Source organism: Pieris brassicae, chromosome 12 (assembly GCF_905147105.1).
Source record: "Pieris brassicae chromosome 12, ilPieBrab1.1, whole genome shotgun sequence".
NCBI classification, from domain to species: domain Eukaryota; kingdom Metazoa; phylum Arthropoda; class Insecta; order Lepidoptera; family Pieridae; genus Pieris; species Pieris brassicae.
In genome coordinates, this window is record NC_059676.1 from 938,702 (window position 1) to 961,460 (window position 22,759).

General features: G+C 32.5%; 2 protein-coding genes across 3 annotated transcripts; one reads left to right on the forward strand and one right to left on the reverse strand.

The window, feature by feature from the left end:
* Positions 1-7,600: 7,600 nt before the first annotated feature.
* Positions 7,601-20,450, forward strand: LOC123717494 (serine proteinase stubble-like). 2 transcript variants are annotated; one of them, XM_045673503.1, is made up of 8 exons: positions 7,601-7,806; positions 10,481-10,660; positions 13,509-13,754; positions 14,315-14,492; positions 15,681-15,873; positions 16,751-16,855; positions 19,534-19,641; positions 19,997-20,450. In XM_045673503.1, the coding sequence occupies exons 1-8, from the start codon at positions 7,647-7,649 to the stop codon at positions 20,174-20,176; spliced, it is 1,350 nt and encodes a 449-aa protein (XP_045529459.1). In that variant the 5' UTR covers positions 7,601-7,646; the 3' UTR covers positions 20,177-20,450. The 2 variants fall into 2 exon arrangements, with proteins under 2 accessions (XP_045529459.1, XP_045529458.1); XM_045673502.1 differs by lacking the exon at positions 13,509-13,754.
* On the reverse strand, positions 17,041-19,258 carry LOC123717495. The gene is made up of 3 exons (XM_045673504.1): positions 19,031-19,258; positions 18,463-18,769; positions 17,041-18,014 (listed from the first exon to the last, which is right to left on the reverse strand). The coding sequence occupies exons 1-3, from the start codon at positions 19,253-19,255 to the stop codon at positions 17,974-17,976; spliced, it is 573 nt and encodes a 190-aa protein (XP_045529460.1). The 5' UTR covers positions 19,256-19,258; the 3' UTR covers positions 17,041-17,973.
* Positions 20,451-22,759: the final 2,309 nt, after the last annotated feature.

Genomic DNA, 22,759 nt, shown 5'->3' on the forward strand with positions numbered 1-22,759 from the left:
CGGTAAGCTTCGCCATTTGTTGATAATGGAGCAATAGCTGCTGCTGGAAATACTGTTCCTTATGTGACCAGACTTGTGTCACTGTGTACTAAAAGAATTGTTTGTAATAAGTTTTCCAATACCAGGAGAAGTTAATGTTCCGTTTATATTTCGTGTTGTCTTATAAGGGGCGCAGGAGCGTTGATGTCTTTTACACAGCCGGAATCTTTTGGGAAATACAAGCAATACTTTTGACATATACTAGAACAGTTCTATAGTCTAAATTTTTATAGATTCTAGCTTAAATAAATTTTCAATCGCCTTAAAATAACCTTCAGTTATTAAAGTAATACACTTTACAAGATTACCATCTCTATTTTAATTAACCGTTACGCTCGTTACCCTTATAAACACCTCTTAATTAACCCTGATTTTTGTAATCTTTCGATTTAGCATCCAAGTTCCGAAGAGGCAAATGATCTTTTATAAGTAAGGTCTGTTTATGTTAATTAGATATAATAAATACAAGTTCAAATTTTTTAATGAAGTTAATGGACAAGAAAGTCTTACCTGTTAGAACAATACTATAGAAACTATGTAGTTACTAACTAGTATTGACTAGATTGATTAAAGGGGTCGTAAAATGTGACTCTCTTCTCTTCAGTCGGAAAGTCATGTCTGTCCGTCTAGTTTTGAGGATGAACGGCCACGCGATCTTTTGCCTTCTGTGTTACCACCACGATCAGTTTCTCCAAGTTCTCGTCGGCTCTGTGCATTGTTTGGATGAACTATGATATAATTCACTGTCAGCTTATGGTAGGCGAGTCCGTATGCGGAGTTGGGTCAGGAACTGTGTATTGGTGCGCTTCGAAGTCCACATTATTCGCTCGCGTTCGCCTCCAGCACCACATCTTAAAAGCATCATTCCTTTGCCTTTCTCGAGCCAAGATAGTTCATGTTTCTACTCCATACAGAAAGATAGGAAATACTAGAGCCCGTATCAGTCTTATTTTGATACCAATCCTCTATTCTTTCAGATGTTGACTTAACTGTGTCATGACATCTTTAGAATGTGACGGAGTATGGAAAAAATCTTTATTTTTTATGCAATATTTTAATAGGTAAAGGTTGAATCATAAACAAAATTGATTAGTCATACTAACTTTATAATTGGTCAGGAAGTGTTATACAACGTGAAAGTATGTTAGTCACATTCCATCCGATGCGAGCGTTAAACATGAGTGCTTTGAGCTATTTTACCAATTTTACCAAGAACTAAAAGAAGGATAGCATTTCCTCAAAGGCATCTCACTTGTAAACCCTCAAACGTTGAAGATGTATTATTATATTCAATTTGTCTGCTCCTGTGCCATTAAAAAATTGTGTGCGTGTACTAGTGTACAGACATAAGAAGTGAAACTTCTTTGTGACCTTATTTTTCGAAAAATTATCTACTGTATGGAACTTTACAGAAATTGGTTAAATAAAGTTAAATTAGATAAAGTATTACACACGGCTTTTATTATCATAGACATGAATACAAAAAATACAATTATTTTATTTTATCTTATTACTTACTAAGATTATTACAGAATTTAATTAATTGTAATGGAATTATTATTATCGTTGTTATCATTATTATATATTTTGTTATTAATGGCTTCGAATCAACTGTGGTAGGGACAAGAAAAAGATGGCGCGTAGCCGAAAAATGCGACAGTAATTCTTTTTCCAACGCCGAAGAGTTTCACTTCAAAACACTGGCCGACAACAAAAATTTGTTGATTTATGAAAAATATTAATCTTATTTTATGATTTTTTTTAAACAAATAAAGTATTTCATTAAAATAATAAACGCTGTTTAAAGATTTAAGTTGGCGCCTGGTAGATAGTACCAGTGTATATAGTATAGTATATAATAAGTAAGCAATACAGCGAGGAAATGCTGCCAGCGTTAAGGGCTTACTGCCATTGAAACACGACTTTTTAAATTTGTTATATTTTTTCTATTTATAAATTTTTAATTATTTTAATTATTACTATATAAGTTAAAATATTGTAAATACATTAACTATGTTAGTATGAAAATGAAATAAAAACAATGATGCTTTTATGCAAATAACAACGCCTATTTTTGATGTCAAATAAAATAATAGATAGTATAATACGCCATAGACGATCTGACGTTTACATTTTCGAATTAGGAATTTCTTTTAATTAGTTATTGTTTTTCTAATGGCTGGATACAAGTTGATTGTCCCAGATACGTAGCCTAGATCGATACCCAAAACCTAGTTTAGTGACGTTTGACGTTCTAAATATAAAAATTAAAAGTAAAACCGGAGGTGGCTTTCAAACAGCTCTCGCCGACACCTCTCTCTAAGCGCCAGCATGGGTTGCCAACCTTTCTTATTTTTAGTTTTTTATTTATTTACACTTTGCAGCAATACAAGCAATACAAATTTATATTACAATTAAAATAATTAAATAAAATGGAGGGCAACTAGCGATCTTGTTGCTTTCTAGCGACCTCTTCCAGGTAACCACTATGGGATTTTCCTTAATTTGGTGCCACAGATAAAAATATTATTTATGTGCTTACAATGATTTCAAAACGTGGAAATAATTTTGTAAATTTTAATCCAAATCAATTTTTTTTACAATGTACATTCATATTGTACGCCATGAGATTTTAGATTATATTTAATTTAGATTTTTATAAGGCAGCCTTGATCTTGAGCGTAAGACTTTCATCCCTGAGGTCGAACCCCGGTGCACAAATGAAATTTTCTGCCTATGCGTTTGTACATTCGATAAAGGAAAATATCGTAAAATGGGAATACCTATAACCTAATTTTCGACGGAGTGTGTCAGATGCAAGGCAGGGCCCATTTACTTAGTACCCTTGGGGTAGCGTAGAGATATGGGTTTTTTTTGCATCTTCTACCGCATTAATGAGAGAGTGTGCAGCTGATTTTAATCAAAGGCAGAATGCAAAACTCCACCTGTATCACCTCGACGTCCGCCGTTCCATAAATAAGCATTTTTTTATTGCAGTGTTTGCAGCGTGGGGCACTACATGGAACTAGCTGCCCACTGAAGTATTTGTACTTATTACTAAATGGCTGGCATTGAGAGTGTCCTTGGGCACTCATTATCACTTAACATCAGATGAGGCTACAGCCCGTTTTCTCCCTGTCGATAAAAAAAAACTTACATACTAAAAAACGCACGCAGATGTCTGAAAACAGTATCTAGGTTTGCGGAGTTACTTTTTTAATAATATATGTATATCTAAATCTACTTTGGTTAATATTTGTTAATAGAACATAATTTAAATACGAAAAATGTTGAATACCTCTTACCAACAAGTGACCGTCGAACGGGTAAGATGCGACAGTACCGTGGTAATGCTATTTTCAATAGCACGTGTAAATAATTAAAATACAGATTAAAAATAAAATAAAAAGTGTTATGGTGGTAAGTGGGGAAAAACCGCGAAAATGTTTTATGAATCGAAAAGTTTTTCATACTAACACTTACTTAAAAATATATATAAATTACATTTTAGGTAGGTGCATTTGTAAATTAAAATATTTATTTGAATTGTCTGCTAAACGTATAAATAAAGTATTTTCCGTAAATAAACCAATAAACTACTTGACTGATTTTAAAAGTTATTGATTAGAGTGCTACGTTAATCTCAAATATTTTAAAAATTAACGTTCAACTGAAATATATATATTATATTCTATAAGCCAATTATATAATTGAATATAGAATATATCAAGTTTATATACAAAGTAGAATCATCTAGTTTTAAATAATTTATTATATTTAAATAAGTTATTTATTTACAAAATGGTAAATGAAATGGTTGAACACATTTATAAATAAATTATTAATAAAACTAACTTTTCTTATTTAAATTATATTTATATATAATATTGCGCAACTTCAACTAGGATATATATTTCGTCTATATATACACACTAATATATAATATATCTTCGTTATTTACACCCTGATTCTGTATTTACTAATCTGCCTTGAAATACACTGCCTTTTTTATGTAATAAGAGGCAAACGGGCAGTCGGCGCACCTGATGTTAAGCGATACCACCATGAACACATTGCCAGAAGGCTCGAAAGTACTTTGCCGGCCTTTTTATGAATTGATACGTTCTTTTCTTGAGGGAAGTTGTATTTGTTCGGAAATACTTCAGTGGGCAGCTGGTTCCACATAGTGGTGGTGCGCGGCAAAAACTGCTTTAGAAAACGCTCAGTTATGGAACGACGGACGTCGAGGTGATACGGATGGTATTTTGTATTCTGCCTTGACGTCCAATGACGAAACTGCAGCTGCTGCAGGTATCAGTCCGATCTCTGAACACTCTCCACTCTTTCATGCATACATAGTATATCTGTTTAATTAATTACCTTGGAACTAAAATTTTAAGTTGAAGTTTATCATATGTACTCAAAAAGAACTAGATTTTTACTAGAAGTAGGCTAAGTTTTTATTCCTAGGCATTAAAGACAATCACAGAGATCGATAATAAACATTGTAGAATAACAATAAACTGTCCAAAAAATATTCCGCGCGGACCAAAACAACAATGTAGTGAAAGACCCTTTTTTATAATTTAGATTTAAAAATTACACGTCGAATTAACCTCCACTGGCTTTTTGATTTATAAAATACTCAAATCTTAATGATTTTCTAATAATAATCCCTTTAAAATATGTAAAAATAAATAAAAAGGTGTCGAAAATATATACTGGATTTACCTGAAATCATAAAATTCGCAATATGTCTTTAATATTTCGTTCTACGTAACAATGCAATGATTAGAATATAGCAATTGTCTCTACATCCGCAAAAGAATTGTTCGTCTTCAGTTACGACAGTTTATATGTAAAACTGTTGCGTTCTGTTTCACACGAATCTTTTGAGTGACCTCAAAACGTGACTTAAAAATCACATATTTTTATCATTTTTAATAGAGCGCGAGTAGCTCTATTGCTTAAGTAGATTAGACGCATTTAAAGTTTGGATTTCTAGATTTTTATCGAAATAAACTCGACACGGTATTGTATTTATTTATTTTTTAGTAATATTACAGCTATATCATTTTGCAAAACACTCAGAAAATATACAAAACCAAAACAGATTACATAGATAAACAATATATATGAAACAGAACACATAAATTTTTACATTAATAGACAAAAAAAATCTTAAATTTAACATTAACCAAACTGACAACTAAAACAAAAAATTTCAAAGAAAAATCTAGGTTGATACTGCTAAGCAAAGTCAAAGACTTCCCGCCTCTTCAAATATTACCTCACATCCTCTTTGGTGAGGTGGAAAAGGTATTATTATAATAAATTCTTTTGTTAATCAGAGTCTGAGTTCGTTTTTATGGCTTTAGGTCAAGTTAATCCGGTCTTCTAACAATAATGTTACGTAATTACGGCCTAAAAAGAAAGTGGACACGTAATTGATGTATAGCGCGGACCATCTTCGCGATTCGCTTTCATTTTGCGAGACGTAATACCTACGCCATTATGCTTGTGCAGTCCCGTTATCTCATAGCAAAGCATTGGTTTTAAATAAATAATTTTTTTTAGGTCTGAGCCTCAGATTTATGTGTCTGTCTCACAATTATTTGTCAATCTAATAGACATGTAGGTGATCAGCCTCCTGTGCCTGCCCACACGTCGGCGATTTTTTGGTGGCCGGTTTCCTCACAATGTTTTTCTTCACCGATTGAGCGAATGTTAAATGCGCACAAAATCCATTGGTGCATAATTGGGGATCGATCCTACGATCTCAGGGATGATAGGCCAACACTATGTAGCAGAAAGATGTCGGTAGATTATTCAAAATACAAATATTTTTATAGCACGTGAAAGCCTTATCAGTTGTGTAATTGTTATCTTTCTTTCTTTGACGTTAACTCGTCTAGTTAGAGCAATTAATCAAATATTAGCATGCGTATAAAACGCAACGCACGATATTAATAGATTATAGAATATATATTGTCTGTGGTTTAAAGAAAAAGCAAACCGCTTTTCCATATCCACTATATTAAATAATTTGAATACTCACATTGCTTTATAGTTCTTTAATTATTTTCTCTATTGTGACCTAATTTTGTTATACAGTATTTTTAAATATGACATGCCGTAATTCTACGTGGTAGTAAAATAAATTGCGCCTTAGTAAATTGATTTTCAAATGTTTAAAAAAGTCACAAATGGGTATTAACAGGAAAAGGCGTGTGTGAATCGCGATCAAAAACTAATTCCACTACAATGAACACAAAATGTCATCGACACAAGTTTAATTGTAAACGATAGCTAGCTGTAGTACCTTCCATAGACAACTTTCAAGGCAATTTAAAGATTTCCACACCCTTAAGATCAATTTACATATCATTTAAATGAAATAATCGTTAACCTACTGTACACTCAAACATAAACTTTATTACAATGTAATAAGGCCAGTTCCAGGATAAACCCAAGATGTGTTTAGGTTCTTTTGACTTTCGTACGCTTTCGAAAGTCAAGGGAAAGTTCTATCCAAAGAGGTTATACCTTATCTAATTGTTTTATTTACGTGATTTAAGTTTGATATAATTTATTAAGTAATAAAGGTTGTTATTAAAAACATGAATTTACCAAGTTACTTTCACAAGCACTTTATAGTATGTTTACGACCATTTTAATTTTTTAAAAACCTTGACAGATCTCATAACTATATTTTTATTGACTTAGTATCAGTCTAAATTCGTATTTAATATGTAATAATTAGTGTTGTATGTAACTAATAAGAAAGTATATATTGTAATTAACAATATATAAGTACCTTGGTATGAATTGTTAATTCTAACACTTGTGTTAGAAAACATTTCAAAGCGACATAAAATATCAATAACTACATTTCATGAATACAACACAATTTCTTTTGGCACGAAAGTTGGAAATTTGTTAATGTTCAAATGAAATCTGAACAGAAGGTAATATAATTTAGGTTTAGCTCTAAATATGGTATCATGTCTCTAAAATGCCATTTGTTTAGAGTGTCCTGTGGCAGTTACTGCTTGTAGCTATGCTCTAGTCCTTTCTACAAATATAAATGCTCTATGGTATTATTTTATTTAGAAAAAGGACCTGACAGATTGTATGAAATAGATTTCAATGATATAAGAAGTGTTATAATATTGTAATTGTAGTTTATAAAAGTTTGATGTAACATCATATGAAAAACTCCTTAAAAGAAAAACGTAAAAGATTCATAAAACAATTCCGCGTTGCCATAACAAAAGGTAAAAACATAAACATAAATAATTGAAATGTGAAATTGTGTCATAATTAATCCAATCCGCAGATAATGAAAAACATTGCGTAATACATTAGCACAGAATAAATAAAACATTAACACGTAACAGAGAAAATGAAACGAAAGTGAATCACGTTACTTCCGAATTGGGCGCGAACGCTTCAAGACGTCAGTGTTGCTATGCATAAAATTGTGTCAAAGTGAAATGTGTGTGCGGAGCGCGCGAAATTTCAAAATTCGAAGAAGAATGTTGTGTTTTATTTTTTTTATGGTGGCTGTGGTGAGTTGCTCGGACACAGATAATGATGTTTTTTCCATGGACGACAGTTTAGAAATGTCAGATAGGCGGCGGCCCGCGAATGGTCAGGAAAAGGACATTTTATTATTAGACGCGTTGGGAAGGCGAAAGGGATCATATAATAATGGTTACAGCTCGTCACAAGAAGAGGAATCGATAATGGACTTGTTGGGGAAGAGTAAGTATAAAATATAATATGAGGCTCAGAACACATTAAATTTACCATATAAATGTAAAAATAAGGTATTTAGTGTACCTTATCTACGTATAATGATAAATTTAGGAAGATCGAATATACAAGAAAACATTTAAATAATTAAAATTACATAAAGCTTTAATGACTTTAAAAAATCATCCAGATTTTGACTGCTATAGATGTTGCTTACCCATAATATTTTATATGTTGTCAGGTGAACGTCCTCGATATCAATATATCATTTTCACTGATTTTATTCATCGTTCATTATCTATAGACACGCGATCTTAAACCAATTATGTTCTCAGTAAACACAACATTGATAAATAATTACTATAAAACATATCTATTATAGAAAAGACATAATACATAGGAGTGCGTATGTTCTATGAAATTTTGTTTGTCACATTTTCACGCCTAAAGCTTGATTGATATGTGAAAAATACACAAAAGTACATAGGTTTATTTGATTCGTACACTCAACATGAACAATGCTTTAAATTTCATTAAAATCTCGTTGAATGTGTAAATTATTTATTAAAGATTTAATTTGAAAAATAATAAAATTACTGTTAAAAATAAAAATTATTGGAAAACACAGTTCAAGTGCTTGATTTGTTGTTTGAACACATAAAACATAGGTCCGGTCCATACACCTAGCCCAGTTTTGTTGATCCTGACATAGGGTCAGAACTACAAAATTTTAACCGAGGCGAAGAGTAGATAATATATGTTGCCATTAATATATGTTGTATAGAAAAAGTATTGACGTCGTTCCTCTAATACACTGCATTCTCTTTATCTTTGACGAAAAACGTACAGCTCCTGTGGTATAGATATGTTGTTAAATATTGGAAGTTAAGTCGAGTTTCTGACCAACAGAAGCAATTTTACTTATTTAGAACAGAATAAGGTGTCATCATCATCATCAATGGCTGGACAACTCGTTATGGGCCTTAACCTCCGCAAGCATCTTTTGCCATTGCAATGTCGTGCTTCTAAGGTCCAACTTCGAAGACCTATTGTTTCAAGGTCCTTGAAAACTCCAACCTACCAACTCAGCCTCGCTCTACCGGGCTTTCTCACCAGGTTCTGAGTTCAATACGGACCTTGGGGTTCTGTCGTCCACTAATCGGTGTATATACCAACCACTTGAGATTTTTGTATTTTCTTAGTTTCAGTACTTAATTACTTTACGAGAAAAAATTTAGGTTATTTTTCTCCATTTATGAAATAGTGTAAATACTCATCTCCTAGATTTTATTCGCGAGAGTAAACTATTATATTTTATTCACTTACTTGCTAAACCTAGTCTAGAAGAGCTATTTAATAAAACATTTTTGAATAAATGAATTGTAAAAAAACTTCAACAAATCAAAAAAAACAATTTAAAAGAGTGACTGAGAGTTAATCCCAGTTCTTCTCCGCGCCGCTTAATTTGAGAACTGGCAGAAACGTAAATTTAGAAGCATTTTTTTATGTGTACATTAACTTGCCTATATAAATAAATGGTACTTTAATTTTGATTAAAAACCGACAATGGGAAGTGATAGGGAAAAATGTGGCACAGAATGTCAAACCAACAAACGAGACAAAACAGTTACCTTTAAATCCTTTTTTGACGCACAGTTTCTTATTATTTTCAACCAAGTATCTCCCGTTTTATTTATACAATTTGATATTCTGATAGATTAGAAATAATTATGTTTTAGTATAGTCCAATTCAAAACGCCAAAATAATTAGAATAGGTATATATTTTAATTTAAACTAAACATATACAAAGCGCTTTACTATGTCGTAGACCACAGGTCTTCCCAGTCAAGTGTCTTTAAAAAGTTTAATTATTAGTAAAGGTCATAGTAGAGCCACTAAACTGAGAGTACGTTTCCTACTTCATCAACAATACAATAATTCAAATATAATAAATCTTACGAGGAAATGCAGTAAAAGTACACTGGTACCAAAATTTGAAATATTTTTTGGTTTGGTATTATTATTATGTGAATATTACAAATAATTTAAATTTTAACACTTACCTACTACAATTGAGAAGTGGTGGCAACGTGCGACGTAAGTCGTAAGTAATATTTCCAATTTTGCACTAGCGGACTTTCTATCTTTCTGCACTAACACTCTCTCGTACCGAGAAGGAAAACATCATGAGGAAACCAGCTTGCCTTAGACCCAAAAAGTCGGCGTCAGGCACGAGAGGCAACAACTTGCCAATTAGATTGACAAATGAAACAGATACATTTGAGGACCAGCTGGTATACAATTACTACTAAATTATACGTACATAATTAAAAGACAATTTTACTAACATAGTTAATTTACCGGATATTTGTATTTATTAAGAGAAATAGATCTTCAGACATAAAAAAAACACTAACAAATGACCTGACAACTAAAAACTACGCCATAGTTCTTGGGTTAAAGTTTTGAGGAATTCTATTCCTGCTTATTTTAAAAATAATTTTAAACAATTTGATATATCATTTATATAAGTAAATCAACAATAAAAAACCATTTACTAAAAAATTTACAACTTTTGCCTTAGTAAACCTGCTAGGGATACTTTACTAGCCAATTTTTAACAACTCGTTTTATTTATGAAATTGACCAAAAACAAAATAATTAAGTGTATCATTGTTACAGTGATCCCACAGACCTGTCGTTATCGAGGAGCCAGGTATTCGTGTGGCCTGAGTATATCCTGTGTCCTGGGAGGAGGGAAACCTCTGGACTTGTGTTCTGGAGGGATGATATGGGCCTGCTGCGTCGACCGGGACACCACTGAAAAGCCCACGGAAATCGCACCAATTGTACATAACGCCAGTAAGTTTTTAACTTAATATGATATTAATAATATTTAATTAACTTAAGAGAAATGTTGTTACAAGCGTGCGATTGTCAATTCTGGATGTCAAAATTTTATTAGATTTTGATACACAGCCTATGCCACGACTTTTTTTATGGAACTAGAGGCTTAACAGGCTGGAGGCTCACTTGATGTTGATTGATACCGCCGCCCATGGACAGTACATTGTAAGAAGGCTCGCAAGTGCGTTGCCGGACTGCCTTAAAGATGATTGGATGAATGGATGGATTTAATATTAATAAAAAATAAATTTCTCTTCCGACTTTGCGTTGAAAATTTTTGATTTCACCTTTTATATTTTTTGCTTTTAAAAGACCTAATTTAAGACAACAATACAGCTTAATTGTCTTAAAACCTTTGTAAGAGGGTTAACCTAAAGCCTACTTAGAAAATATTATAGTATTATTAGAAGATCAGCGATTCTAATCTTGGCTTTTTGTTCATCGTAATATTGTACCAATAAATTGTCACTAATTTTTGTCATTAATAAAATCAACCATGTAGCTAACCCCTGTTAATATTCTGAATGAATATGCATATTAACATGTGATAACCATCATAATTTGTTGAATGTACAGTACTATATTTATATTTATAAAAATCGACTGTCTCAGTTGATTATGTATGACACAGTATAATGCGTATAGACCATGGCAGAATTGCCAAGATAATCTTTGTATTTATGAAAAAATCAACAAAATGGGTATGAATACTATACAAAATATCGTTAAGAAAATAATATTATAGTAGAGTTTTTATTTAAATGTTATTTTCAAATGGCAACCATAAGTAGTTCCAGTGAATGGCCGTTAATTGAGTGAGCGTTAATCTGAGTTTTCCCTCTGATATAACTCTCGTAACCAGAGCATCAATAGATCGGAAAGCGAAAATTACTAAGTGAAATTGAGTGAAAGTCACCGGTCGACCGTTAACACAATAAGATGTAAGTGACATGTAATTAGGAATTGTTTCTCGAAAGTAAATTATAGGTGTTCAAAATTGGGGGTTCGTTGAAGATTGCGAACCGCTTGAGCGGTTTGTAAGATCGTCATAATTTTAATAAAAATAATACGTATGGAATAAGTTTACTTCACTCAAAGCCTGGAGTATGCCAGGCTGTGTTCACAGAATCATACACGTATAGCTAATATCAGTAGAAGTTAAAAAAGGTTAAACTCATTTTATTTTAATATGTAAAAAATAAAATTAATTCAAAGGGAACGTAAGATAACGAAAATTACAAAAAATGCATAATTTCTTTACGTCTATTGTGGAATTAGAAATATTTTGTCCTACTTTAAACCTGCAGTGGTGGATTTACCAGCAGGATATGTAGCCTAGGGCGGCAGATTTTTGGGCCGGAAAATTTGGGAACTGATTTTGTTTTTGCGACCTCATCATCCAAAAAGAAAATTCTGATCGTCAGTCATGTCGTTTTACAGACAGAGACTGTAACAAATTTTGCAGATGATTTTTGCCTCTCACTTGCATACATTCGGTGTAACAATCTTCCATTTTCTGGAGTCAAACAGCTAATTCGCTGCCTCCCAACCACTAATGGATTCTGTGCTGAGGGCAATTACCTTTGTTGGAGTAAAAAGTCTCCACCATGTTCCCATATCAACCCATACATGTCAGTCCTACTACTGGTGCCTACTGGTACCTACTACAGGATTAAGGAAAAAAGTACTTTTTTGTTCATTTTCTACGAAATTGTTGAAAATATTCTAAAACATAACAATTGTAGACGCAAGGGCGGCAAAGACTTCACTGCCTATAACCATACCTAAGACAAAAAGTGTCCATCCGCCACTGATAGACTGTGTGTTTTTTTAAAGAAATGTATTTATTATTTCTATTTCATATATATATATATATTAATAATATATATATATTATTTAAAAAAAATTGCTAGTAACCTATGTTTCAACAAAAAACCAAATTTCTCTCACGTAATACAAAGCATGTAATGATATTGAATAACGCAATTACATAGAATCATTTATCATTATGTTTTCTACGTAATGGCCAATCGATGATCGTATACGGGTAATTATTTCCGTTGTATTTGTGATGTAATGATTAGTTTAGCTATTTATTCTCCTATAGAAAGTTTATAGCTTTATGATTTCGTTTTGTTAATATTGGTTTATTATTCGACGAATGTAAAATACATTTTTCAATTTTATCTTTTATCACACTGACTTCATTCGATCAATACTATTATTATAAATAGGAAGGATTTGATGTTTTGTTCGAAATAGATATACTCTATAGCAAATACATTTTGAAGTTTTGGTAGAAATATAACACCGCTGACGCAGTTAATGGTCCAATCGGGAAGCGGTAACACGCGGTATGCGTTATATGTAGCGTTCCCTAGTTTCGATGACCAAGGTTCATTATTAAATATTAAACGCACTGTCTTAAGAAGGATTTCTGGAACTATAGGTTCCTAAAAAGATTTCTGTTAGGTCATGATCGAAAAAGGTTATAGTAAAATATAACATCAAAAATTACGCGGATGACATCGCAGAGCACAGTTGTTTTTTCTATACGATTATAATCATAGATTAAATTAAAAAATACTACTTATTTCTAAAACTATTTTATTCAAACATCCCTTTAGTTTTCCTGCGTCTTTCGCTTTAAAAATATCTGATTTAATTTTATACAAAAAAAAAACAAATGATATAATTCTAATCACACAAGAAAATTGTCCATAATTCTATAGAAAAGACAAATTATATGTTCAACACGCTTCACTTAGACCATACTACCAACATTACTCATTTTTCACACCAGGCGACCTGATCGAAATCATCGGTTCGTTCCCTCACGACACATACGAAACAAATCAATTCGAAGACCCAATCATCATATACACGGATACCCGGCCACACAAACCGGCCATGGAACCGGATAGACCGAAACCGGATTGGAATTACTTCCATGTGAAACCTTCGTATCACGAAACCACAACGGTTTACCCGGGTTACGAAAGTGGTGATGATTATGTACCCGTGCATGTAGCAAGACCCAGTTACCCGGGTATGTTTTGTTTGTTTAATGAGGTGATTTGGTTTGTCGATGTGACAACACTTTAACTGTTTATTTGTTTTTGATACATTTAAGTAAGACGTGTTTGACAGATATTTTTATTTTTTGCAACTGTAAACATTTACTCTACATACTGTCTTTAAACCACGTCTATAAGAGCGGTATTAAGTTTATTAAACTCTTGTAAAGAGTTGTCACTCGTACCTTCCTTATGCCATGTAAGGAATAATCGACTGAACATCGAATTACCTCGTAAATCTTTTTCTATCGCTTTTTCAGCACTGCGTTTTCATAATCATCATGCACTTTTGTTTAGAACACGCTTTTGCACCGCGTTTTCTTTGTTTTGCTTTAATTGCGGATTATAGGTATATTTTACGTACATTTTGGGTATAAATTACTACATACCCTAAATACCAAGACTTACGAACTTATAGAACGATTTATAAATACTAGACACGGGTGAAGTATGTAATTATCTTAACTAAAAAAAAAACGCCTTGTGAAATAGTAAAGCAATGTTACATAAATTCACTTGCAATCTTTTACAGGTTGTGGAGAGCATTTCACTCGTTCCAATCGCATAGTTGGAGGACATTCGACTGGTTTCGGCTCACATCCTTGGCAGGCTGCGTTGATCAAGTCAGGGTTTCTGAGCAAGAAGCTCGCGTGTGGCGGCGCTCTTATATCCGATCGATGGGTGATCACAGCAGCACATTGCGTCGCTACGTAAGTGATGTGATTGTTAATATATCACAGAATACGTAAATTTATTATTTAGTTATAGAAATATGTAAATTAATTTATTTTAAATGCATTTGGAATGCTTGGAGTCGCAGAAATATAATACAACTAGCTAGCTGCCCCCGCGAACTTCGTTTCTCCTTAGTGTGGTAATACCGTGACACGAAAGAATAATTTCACTGTATTATCGTCACTATAATTTGAATTTGATTTACACTTTGGTCTAAGTAACACGTGGTTAATTAAAAAAAGTAGAAATAATTGAAGTTCACGGTATTTCGCTTACTACAAAATAAATTAAATTTATACTTTAGCCTCAATAACACGTGGTAATCATGATATTGAATTGTAGCTTATATGACACGTTTGTCGGTTCACTATAGCAGTGCCATCTATTGATTACCTACTCAATCCAGTCGAAAAGTATCGACATCTGTTAGAATCTTTTGGAGATAACAGATAATTGTGACTGTCAAGTAAATATAGACAAATAATTTGAAATAAAATAAAATTGCGACTATAATTAAAGATCTAAGCTATCCTATCTCTTAAGTTAGAACAGACTGCTCACGGTGTGCCAATTTAATTTAAAATCGGTTTAGTAGTTTAGGAGTCCATCACGGACAAACATCGTGACAGGAGATTTATATATATTAAGATTGACATAAATAAATGAAAAGGAGGGCTGCTGGCGGCCTCGTTGCTTTCGGACGATCTCTTCCAGGTAACCACTTGTTGATTTCGTTTCGTCTTGTTTGATTTATTTAGTACCATCTCCGACTGCTTTACGTCAAAAATGCATTGGACTTTGCAATATGGGAGTCATAGTTCGCGCTTTTCCTCCTCAAAGCTACTCTCAAACAAGGGCGCATTAAAAATTCGCCTCAGGGGAGAGGGAGTCACCAGTCAAAAGTTTATAAATGAGATCTTCTACACATGTTACAATATCAAAAAAAATTGTTAGAATTAGACCCTATTTAGGACCAAAGTGGTGTCATGAACCAGACATAAATTCGCCCATGCATAGACGAAAAGCCCTTACAATCTTAAATACATATATTCCATGGTTGATTTTTGTTTATTTTGCTTTCCGGAGCTAATGACGAAACGTAAAGTAGCGATTAATAAACAAAAAAAAAATAATTATTAATGATTTGTACATATCAATTGCAGCACTCCAAATTCCCAACTGCGCGTGCGACTCGGCGAATGGGACGTACGTGACACGGGCGAACGATATTCACACGAAGAGTTCTCAGTACAACGGAAGGAAGTGCATCCCGCGTATGAGCCTGCTGACTTCAGAAACGATGTGGCGTTGGTTCAATTGGATAGAGGTGTCGTGTTCAAACAACATATCTTGCCCGTAAGTAGGATTCTGGTTTATTATTGGATTGATGACTGAAAATGTTTCTCTCGGCTCTGGCTTTTTTGCAAGCTCTGTCTGGAATTAGGGTTTTTCCCAAGACTAGGCACTAGAGTGTCACCTGCGAGACTCGAACCTTGGCTGACCGTCGTGAGCTTTATTATATTAGGAGTGTAGTGGTAGTATGCTTCAGTGGGTGATGCTGAACTGTTGTATGTATACTCAGCGGGAATACTTGGTGCAGTATTGCTATAGGTTCAAGTCAATAGAAAGTAAACCAATTACTAAGTTTAATAATATCAAAAGATAGTGAACTAGCTAAGATGGGGCAATATAATGCCGTGTCGAAAGTTCTGTAGATACTTATCAAGTTGATTAAATTAACAATATAAGGATCTAGTCAACACACAATAAGAATATAAACGCTCTGGTTGACTAGTTTCCCGCAGTTTCTATTATATTATATAGTCAAAGTAAAACAATATTAACTTAGAACACATGATTGCTTATGAGTTTCTTAATCTGTTATACGCATATGCTATTCATATTCATAAATCTATTTTACCCTTATCTGTGATATAACAGTTGTTAATAATTACTCCTGTCAAAAGGATTTTTAAATATTAAAAAAAAATCAGATTATCCTGCATGACATTTGATTAATTTCTATCGTTATTTTAAACTGGGTTGCCAGCTTTTTAGTTATAGTGATTGGTTTTGTTGTCCTGCTTTAAAATAAATATATAATTTCCTATAGGAATCCTAAATTTTTTCTAATTCTTATCAACCACATTAATTTATTAATTTGTAGTTCAACTACTTTAAGTCTCTACACTAAAAATGGTTAATTAATGACAATAAAATTAAAAAATTTAAGGTCTGTCTTCCACAAAAACAAATGAAGTTAGTGGGCAAGATGGCCACTGTCGCTGGATGGGGACGAACAAGACATGGCCAGAGTACTGTGCCATCTGTGTTGCAGGTACGTTTTAAAATATCTAATACATTACATACATTAACATGACAAAAAGCAATATATATTCCATGTATTATTCCAAAGAAAAGAAACTTTGATATTCAAAATATTTTATATTAATCTCTTAAAACTAACTAACATTACATAAACTAAAAGATTAAAATAAAACTAAATAGTCTTTCTGTGTTTAACTTAATTTTCTAATAAACTAGTTTCGTCTAATTGTTATGCCATAAGTAAAATAAACTTAAAGAAAAAGTATATATATGGTGAAATTATGTTAAATAATACTTATTATGGTAACCACCTGGCAAAGTAGCTCATGGCTAGTTCTGGGTTTGATTTGCTGATAACCTGTTTACATATTATTTTAAGTAATTTGAGCCTTTAAAACTAAACTCAGTTTGTTTAGATAGTAATGGATAAACCTTAAAAAGTGCATAGCTGGTATAGACATAATTTATCAATTTAGTTAATATTAAATGTCATGATTATGTCACTGTGCACAATTTCCTTTTCCTCATACAAGCCTACGCTTTCCATAGACATTACCGAAAATAAATATAATTTTTAATATAGAAATAGGGTATCAACATCCAGCAAACTTAAAAGAGCTTTTCTCATGTTTTATTAATGCAATTGTAAATTGACATTTTGTAGTTTTGACATGAAATACAAGAAAATAAGGTTTTTAGTATTGGAATATATTATTCTATTATTGTAAGAAATGGTAATATTTGTTTACAAAATATTCATTGTACAAACACAGAAATTAAAGTAATACTGAAGTTTGTAAATTAAATAAACTTAAGTATTATATTATCATTTTGAAGTTCTATTACCACCAAATAGGGTTCCTTTCCTAGGGACTAATGAAAGAGAGACTTTCCTGTATCTTTTCTTGTGTTGTATTTCCAGTATATTTTAATCATTTACCTTCACATAAGAGAATGTGATTACCGTTCTCTGCCTTCCATCAAACTCGAAATCAGTTGACAAAATGTATCATCCCCAAAGCAGTTCATTATTCCAGGGACACATTTGTTCAGTTTTGTGACACAGCTTTTGCTCAGTGAGTTCTTAAAGGCATAACAGTTTAAAATCTGTTAGTCACATGCAATGCTTTATTTGTAGTTTGATTGCTCTATTTCAGCTGTAACAGTACCTGGAATTGATAAGTTGCATATTTTTACAATAATTACAATATTAATATAACGGAAAACAAAAAGAAGAGACTTTTCTGTCTATAATAAACCACTTATATTGATAATGTCCAAGTTACTGAGGTAATAAAATTAAATGTAATTGAATAGTTTATTTAGGTATTGGAAACTAACTTATTTTAGGTCAATGCTTAAGTGATGGCTTATCTATCACTTGCAAAGACTATTAAGATATTGTTATGTAGACCCCAGCTTCATGTTAATACTTATTTAGTACAAAAGGTTCAGTCATTTGGTGAACAAACTTTGATCTAAATAGCCTCGCTTATAACTGATGAAGGTTGCTTTAATGATTAGCAATTTGCCAACTAAATTATGAAATTTGGTTTGGAAATTTTTATATGAAAACTTAGTCATTAGAAGATTGTGGTTATAAGAGGGTAGACTTACCAGTATTAAACTGCTGGTTGTATATTAGCTCAGCTAAATCTGCCTTTGCCTTAGCTTCTCTCAACCGTTCCTTTAAAATGTGCATTTCTATTTCATGCTTTTCACTTTTTCTACATTCTTCCTGTTGATCCCTATAGTTAAAAGTTTGTAACTCATTTATACCCTTTTGTAGTAACTCAACTCTTAATGGATCCTCATTCTGTGTACCATTCAGTTCAGGTTCTTTTTTTAGAAGTAATGTTTGTGGTTTAGCCTTGCTCCTTTGTTTCAAGTTGAGCCATAATCGTCTTAACTGTTTTGGTGTTGCCTGAAAGAGACAATAAATAATCATTAAGCAACAAGAAACTAATAATAGTATACACATTCTCTTATCTTACTTTATTGGAAAATTGTTCTTCTAGGACAATATATCCATGAACTTGGTACCACGGATCTTTATATACTCCAAACCGGTAAAAACAATCGTAACAAACAAACTTTTGATAGATCTAAGTTAGGATTGTTGTAGGTTATAATAAGGCTATATAATTTTATAATGGAAGTACATTTTTAAATGTAAATTACTTACATGAAATGAAACATGTGGACAAGCGTTGTATTCTTCACCAATTTGTTGCCAAGTTGCATTCTTTTGCCTTACGGCTTCGGTGTGAATATCCTTATTTTCTACAATAGCATAATATTTCTTTACAATATCGCGCAAACATTTCTTCTCATTATAAGTAAATATGTGTTTTGTTGTTTCCATTTTTACTAACGATTGTTTTAATACAAAATAATAAAACATAAACATAACATAAACATCAACATGATACAATCGCAAGTCGCAACTCAAGTCACAGACTCCAAAATGTCTAAGTCAAAAAATATCACTGTCATGGTGAATTTTTATGACAGCGGCTCTTTGTTCCGTTCTCCGCAAAAAAATAACGGCAGAATTAAATAATTATACTAGGTATAAACTACAACAATTTCAAAACGGTATAATTGTAATGTTTCGTCTACGACATTTATATTAAGGTTTTTATACTAGTATTAGTGTATACTAAACTTCTCTTTTTCAATTTCCAGGAGGTGGATGTAGAAGTTATACCAAATGAGAGATGTCAGCGATGGTTCCGTGCTGCTGGCCGGCGGGAAACTATTCATGATGTTTTTCTTTGCGCTGGATACAAAGAGGTTGGTCATATCTCTGCACAATTATTATTAAATATTTCATTACACTATCAAACAATTTGGTTGTGATTTTAATTAGAAACCGCCGTTATTTTCTTTATGGAGAGAAATTTACGCCTAACGATGAGTTTTATTTAGATACGGAGATAGATACTCATATACTTTGTGTTCACAATATTTCACCTGTCATTTATATTCCAAGGACATAAAATAGTTTAAATCATCATATTTAAATCACATAACTTTTACAATATGTAATTTATATTTTCATATCTTAAGAACGAATTTTGGCATAGTTGTTTAAAAAAAAATACTCCAAATATTCGCTTCAAAAGTGAAATGATAATTTCTTTTTCAGGGTGGCAGAGACTCTTGTCAAGGGGACTCCGGTGGACCTTTAACTATGAAATTCGAGGGGCGAAGTACCCTCATTGGCTTAGTTTCTTGGGGTATTGGTTGTGGTCGTGAGCACCTTCCCGGAGTGTACACTAATATACAGAAATTTGTACCATGGATAGATAAGCTTGTAAATACATAAAGTAGACCGTCTCAGCATAAATGTTCGCTCTTTAATGCAATTGTCATAATTGTAATAATGGCGAATCGTAAGATACATTGTATTATGAAATTTCAAATTAAAATTTTGTGTAAAGCTCCGTATGTGATAATAATGTCTAAATATGAATAAAATTTGTTACTTTTGGAAACATTATCAGGAGATTAATGAATTTTTGAAAAAAAATTAGGCTTATTTATTTCCTAGATACAATATAGAATTTTTAATTTTTTATAAAAGATCTCGAAGGTTTTGCGTACGTAATTTCATTTAATGATAATATTTGTAAATAAATAGATAAGAGATAAAACATTATATTGTATTATTATTTTTATAATAGTCCTAAATTATTCTTAGGATATTACCATGTGGTACATACTCTTAGCTTTTCTATTTATTAATTTTTATTTAAATAAAAAGTTGAAATAATGTTATTTTTATTCATTCTAAACCCTGAGTCGTGCGTCCAAACCCCAGCTACGAAATTGTTACAGAATCGTCACCATCTCCCAGCATGACCTACACCTCATTTAACTCGAATCCACCAAAAGCAGAATCCCGCAGTAGTCCTCAATCGAAGCTTTGGCTGAATAGAACATCAATGTTCGCTCATGCATCTATTATAGACTGGAGTGCTTTGTACGACTCAACTTTCCTTGACGTTAAAGTGGAGTTCACATCTTGCGTTACCAAGCTCCTTGGTAGGCGTAAACTTGTTAAATATTAGCCTGGCTCTCTGATGTGATCGAAATATTATCAAAAAAACTGAACGATACCAAAATTGGGAACTGCCAATTCTGATGCAGAGAGCGGAAAATATAAAGTAATTAGTAATTGTCGTGATGCTTAATCCACGGCTTCATATCCAATGGTGTCCAGACTAAAAAATCTCCAAAATGTTTCTTAAATCCTTGGGAGTAGGTAAATCGGCACATAAAACTATTCCTCCACTAGTTGACATAAACAACTCACACTTCACCTCATCTACTGTCTTTGATAACCCATAGGCGAACTCGCATTAGTTTGTCATCTCTTCATACACCAAACTTCTTACCTTATTATTTCAACGAAACCATTGAACTCATACTTACTTGTCATGCTTTTTTTCTTTCTTGCCTGCTATTCTTCTAGTTATTGCTCACATTTTCAATTGTTCGGTAACTAATGGAAAGTAAACAGTGGACACCATAACAGATAAATTTAACAAATGTATTGACTATTTATTTAAGACAGTTAAATTTTGTAAAACGGTCGTAAAGAGATTTAATATCTGTTTGTAATTTGTATATGTAAACAATGATAAAAATACCTAAATTCGGCCGTGAATTCCAAAAAAAAATTATTTAAATTACTTAAATTATTACAATTATTGAAATTAAACAATTAAATCGGCTCGATCTGAGGCGCACGCTAATAATCTGTATTATTAGTAATTTGAGGACTTGACCGGTCCCATATGAGGTATCCGATCAATGCTGTCGATGTCTGTGGTCCGCTTCCTTTTAAAATGATGTTGCGTTAGAGGGGTGTAGGTATTGCTTATGCTGTGCAAGGGAGTATATTCCACATATAACACCTATAAAAACAATTATCATCTGAAGACAAAAATGAATATCAAGAGGTAGAGCGGCGTATTAACATGAGCTGATTTTTTTTTGGCCCCTGAAGGAAATTTTCCTTAAACCTAAAGAAGATTATCTTGGAGAGCTTAATCTTACCTACACGTACATACGGTTGCCAACCGTGGACATATAATACAAACATAATAACAAAACCAGTAGTATATAAGAAAGCAATGGAAGTAATATGTACTTTAAAATATTCTTAATTTAAATAAATATTAATTAACGAAATAAGATAGAAGTGGCAGTGCGTGAGGTTTATAGCAAGATGTGCAGATAAGAGTTGGACCTCAAAGAATTTTATGGAAATGACCAAGGGGAAGACGCAGATGATGGGTGCCTTAGAAAAAGTTGGATGGATAATACAGAAGCGTTAGCAGGAAGCGAATGGAGAAAGAAATCCACGAGTAGAGTGTCTTGGGAAAAGCTGGAACTAAAGGAATTTATAACGTCAAATAAATATGATAAATTGTATATTGCTATTAATCGTATATATTGGAAATAAATGGGCTTTATATTTATTATAATTACCTGATATATGTAGAATAAAAATAACCCTAGAGATAAAGTGTAACATACCATCATCATCATTATCAAGCCTGGAGGGCCCGCCAGCCAGTGGCTCGACTGGTTATGGAACAAGTTGGGGGATCAGTACACATATTGCCTCATGTATCAGGCTGATAATCTTTTTACCCAGTGAAATATCATTAGTATTGACGCAATGGAGCTGACTCATGCCCGATTAAGAAGTTGTCGTAAGTGGTATGTGATTTTCGTATTAAATCACGAAAAACCAAATAATATGGTTATAGGCTTAGATAGGCATTAAGAGAACTAATTAAGGTCGCGTAATCTATAACAATTAAAATATAATAAAAATTATACTAATCGCTATACAAATGGATTATATGCGCAGTTATATAATTAGAACTATATTATT

Excerpts from the sequence above, each read along its gene's own strand:
- LOC123717494 (XM_045673503.1), top strand. The coding sequence starts at position 7,647 with ATGGACGACAGTTTAGAAATGTCAGATAGGCGGCGGCCCGCGAATGGT. Across the intron at positions 13,755-14,314 it reads AGCAAGACCCAGTTACCCGG|GTTGTGGAGAGCATTTCACT; the intron begins GTATGTTTTGTT and ends AATCTTTTACAG. Across the intron at positions 15,874-16,750 it reads TCAAACAACATATCTTGCCC|GTCTGTCTTCCACAAAAACA; the intron begins GTAAGTAGGATT and ends AAAAAATTTAAG.
- LOC123717495 (XM_045673504.1), bottom strand. The coding sequence starts at position 19,255 with ATGTTTATGTTTTATTATTTTGTATTAAAACAATCGTTAGTAAAAATG. Across the intron at positions 18,770-19,030 it reads GTCCACATGTTTCATTTCAT|GCAACACCAAAACAGTTAAG; the intron begins GTAAGTAATTTA and ends TGTCTCTTTCAG. Across the intron at positions 18,015-18,462 it reads CAACCAGCAGTTTAATACTG|GTACTGTTACAGCTGAAATA; the intron begins GTAAGTCTACCC and ends TATCAATTCCAG.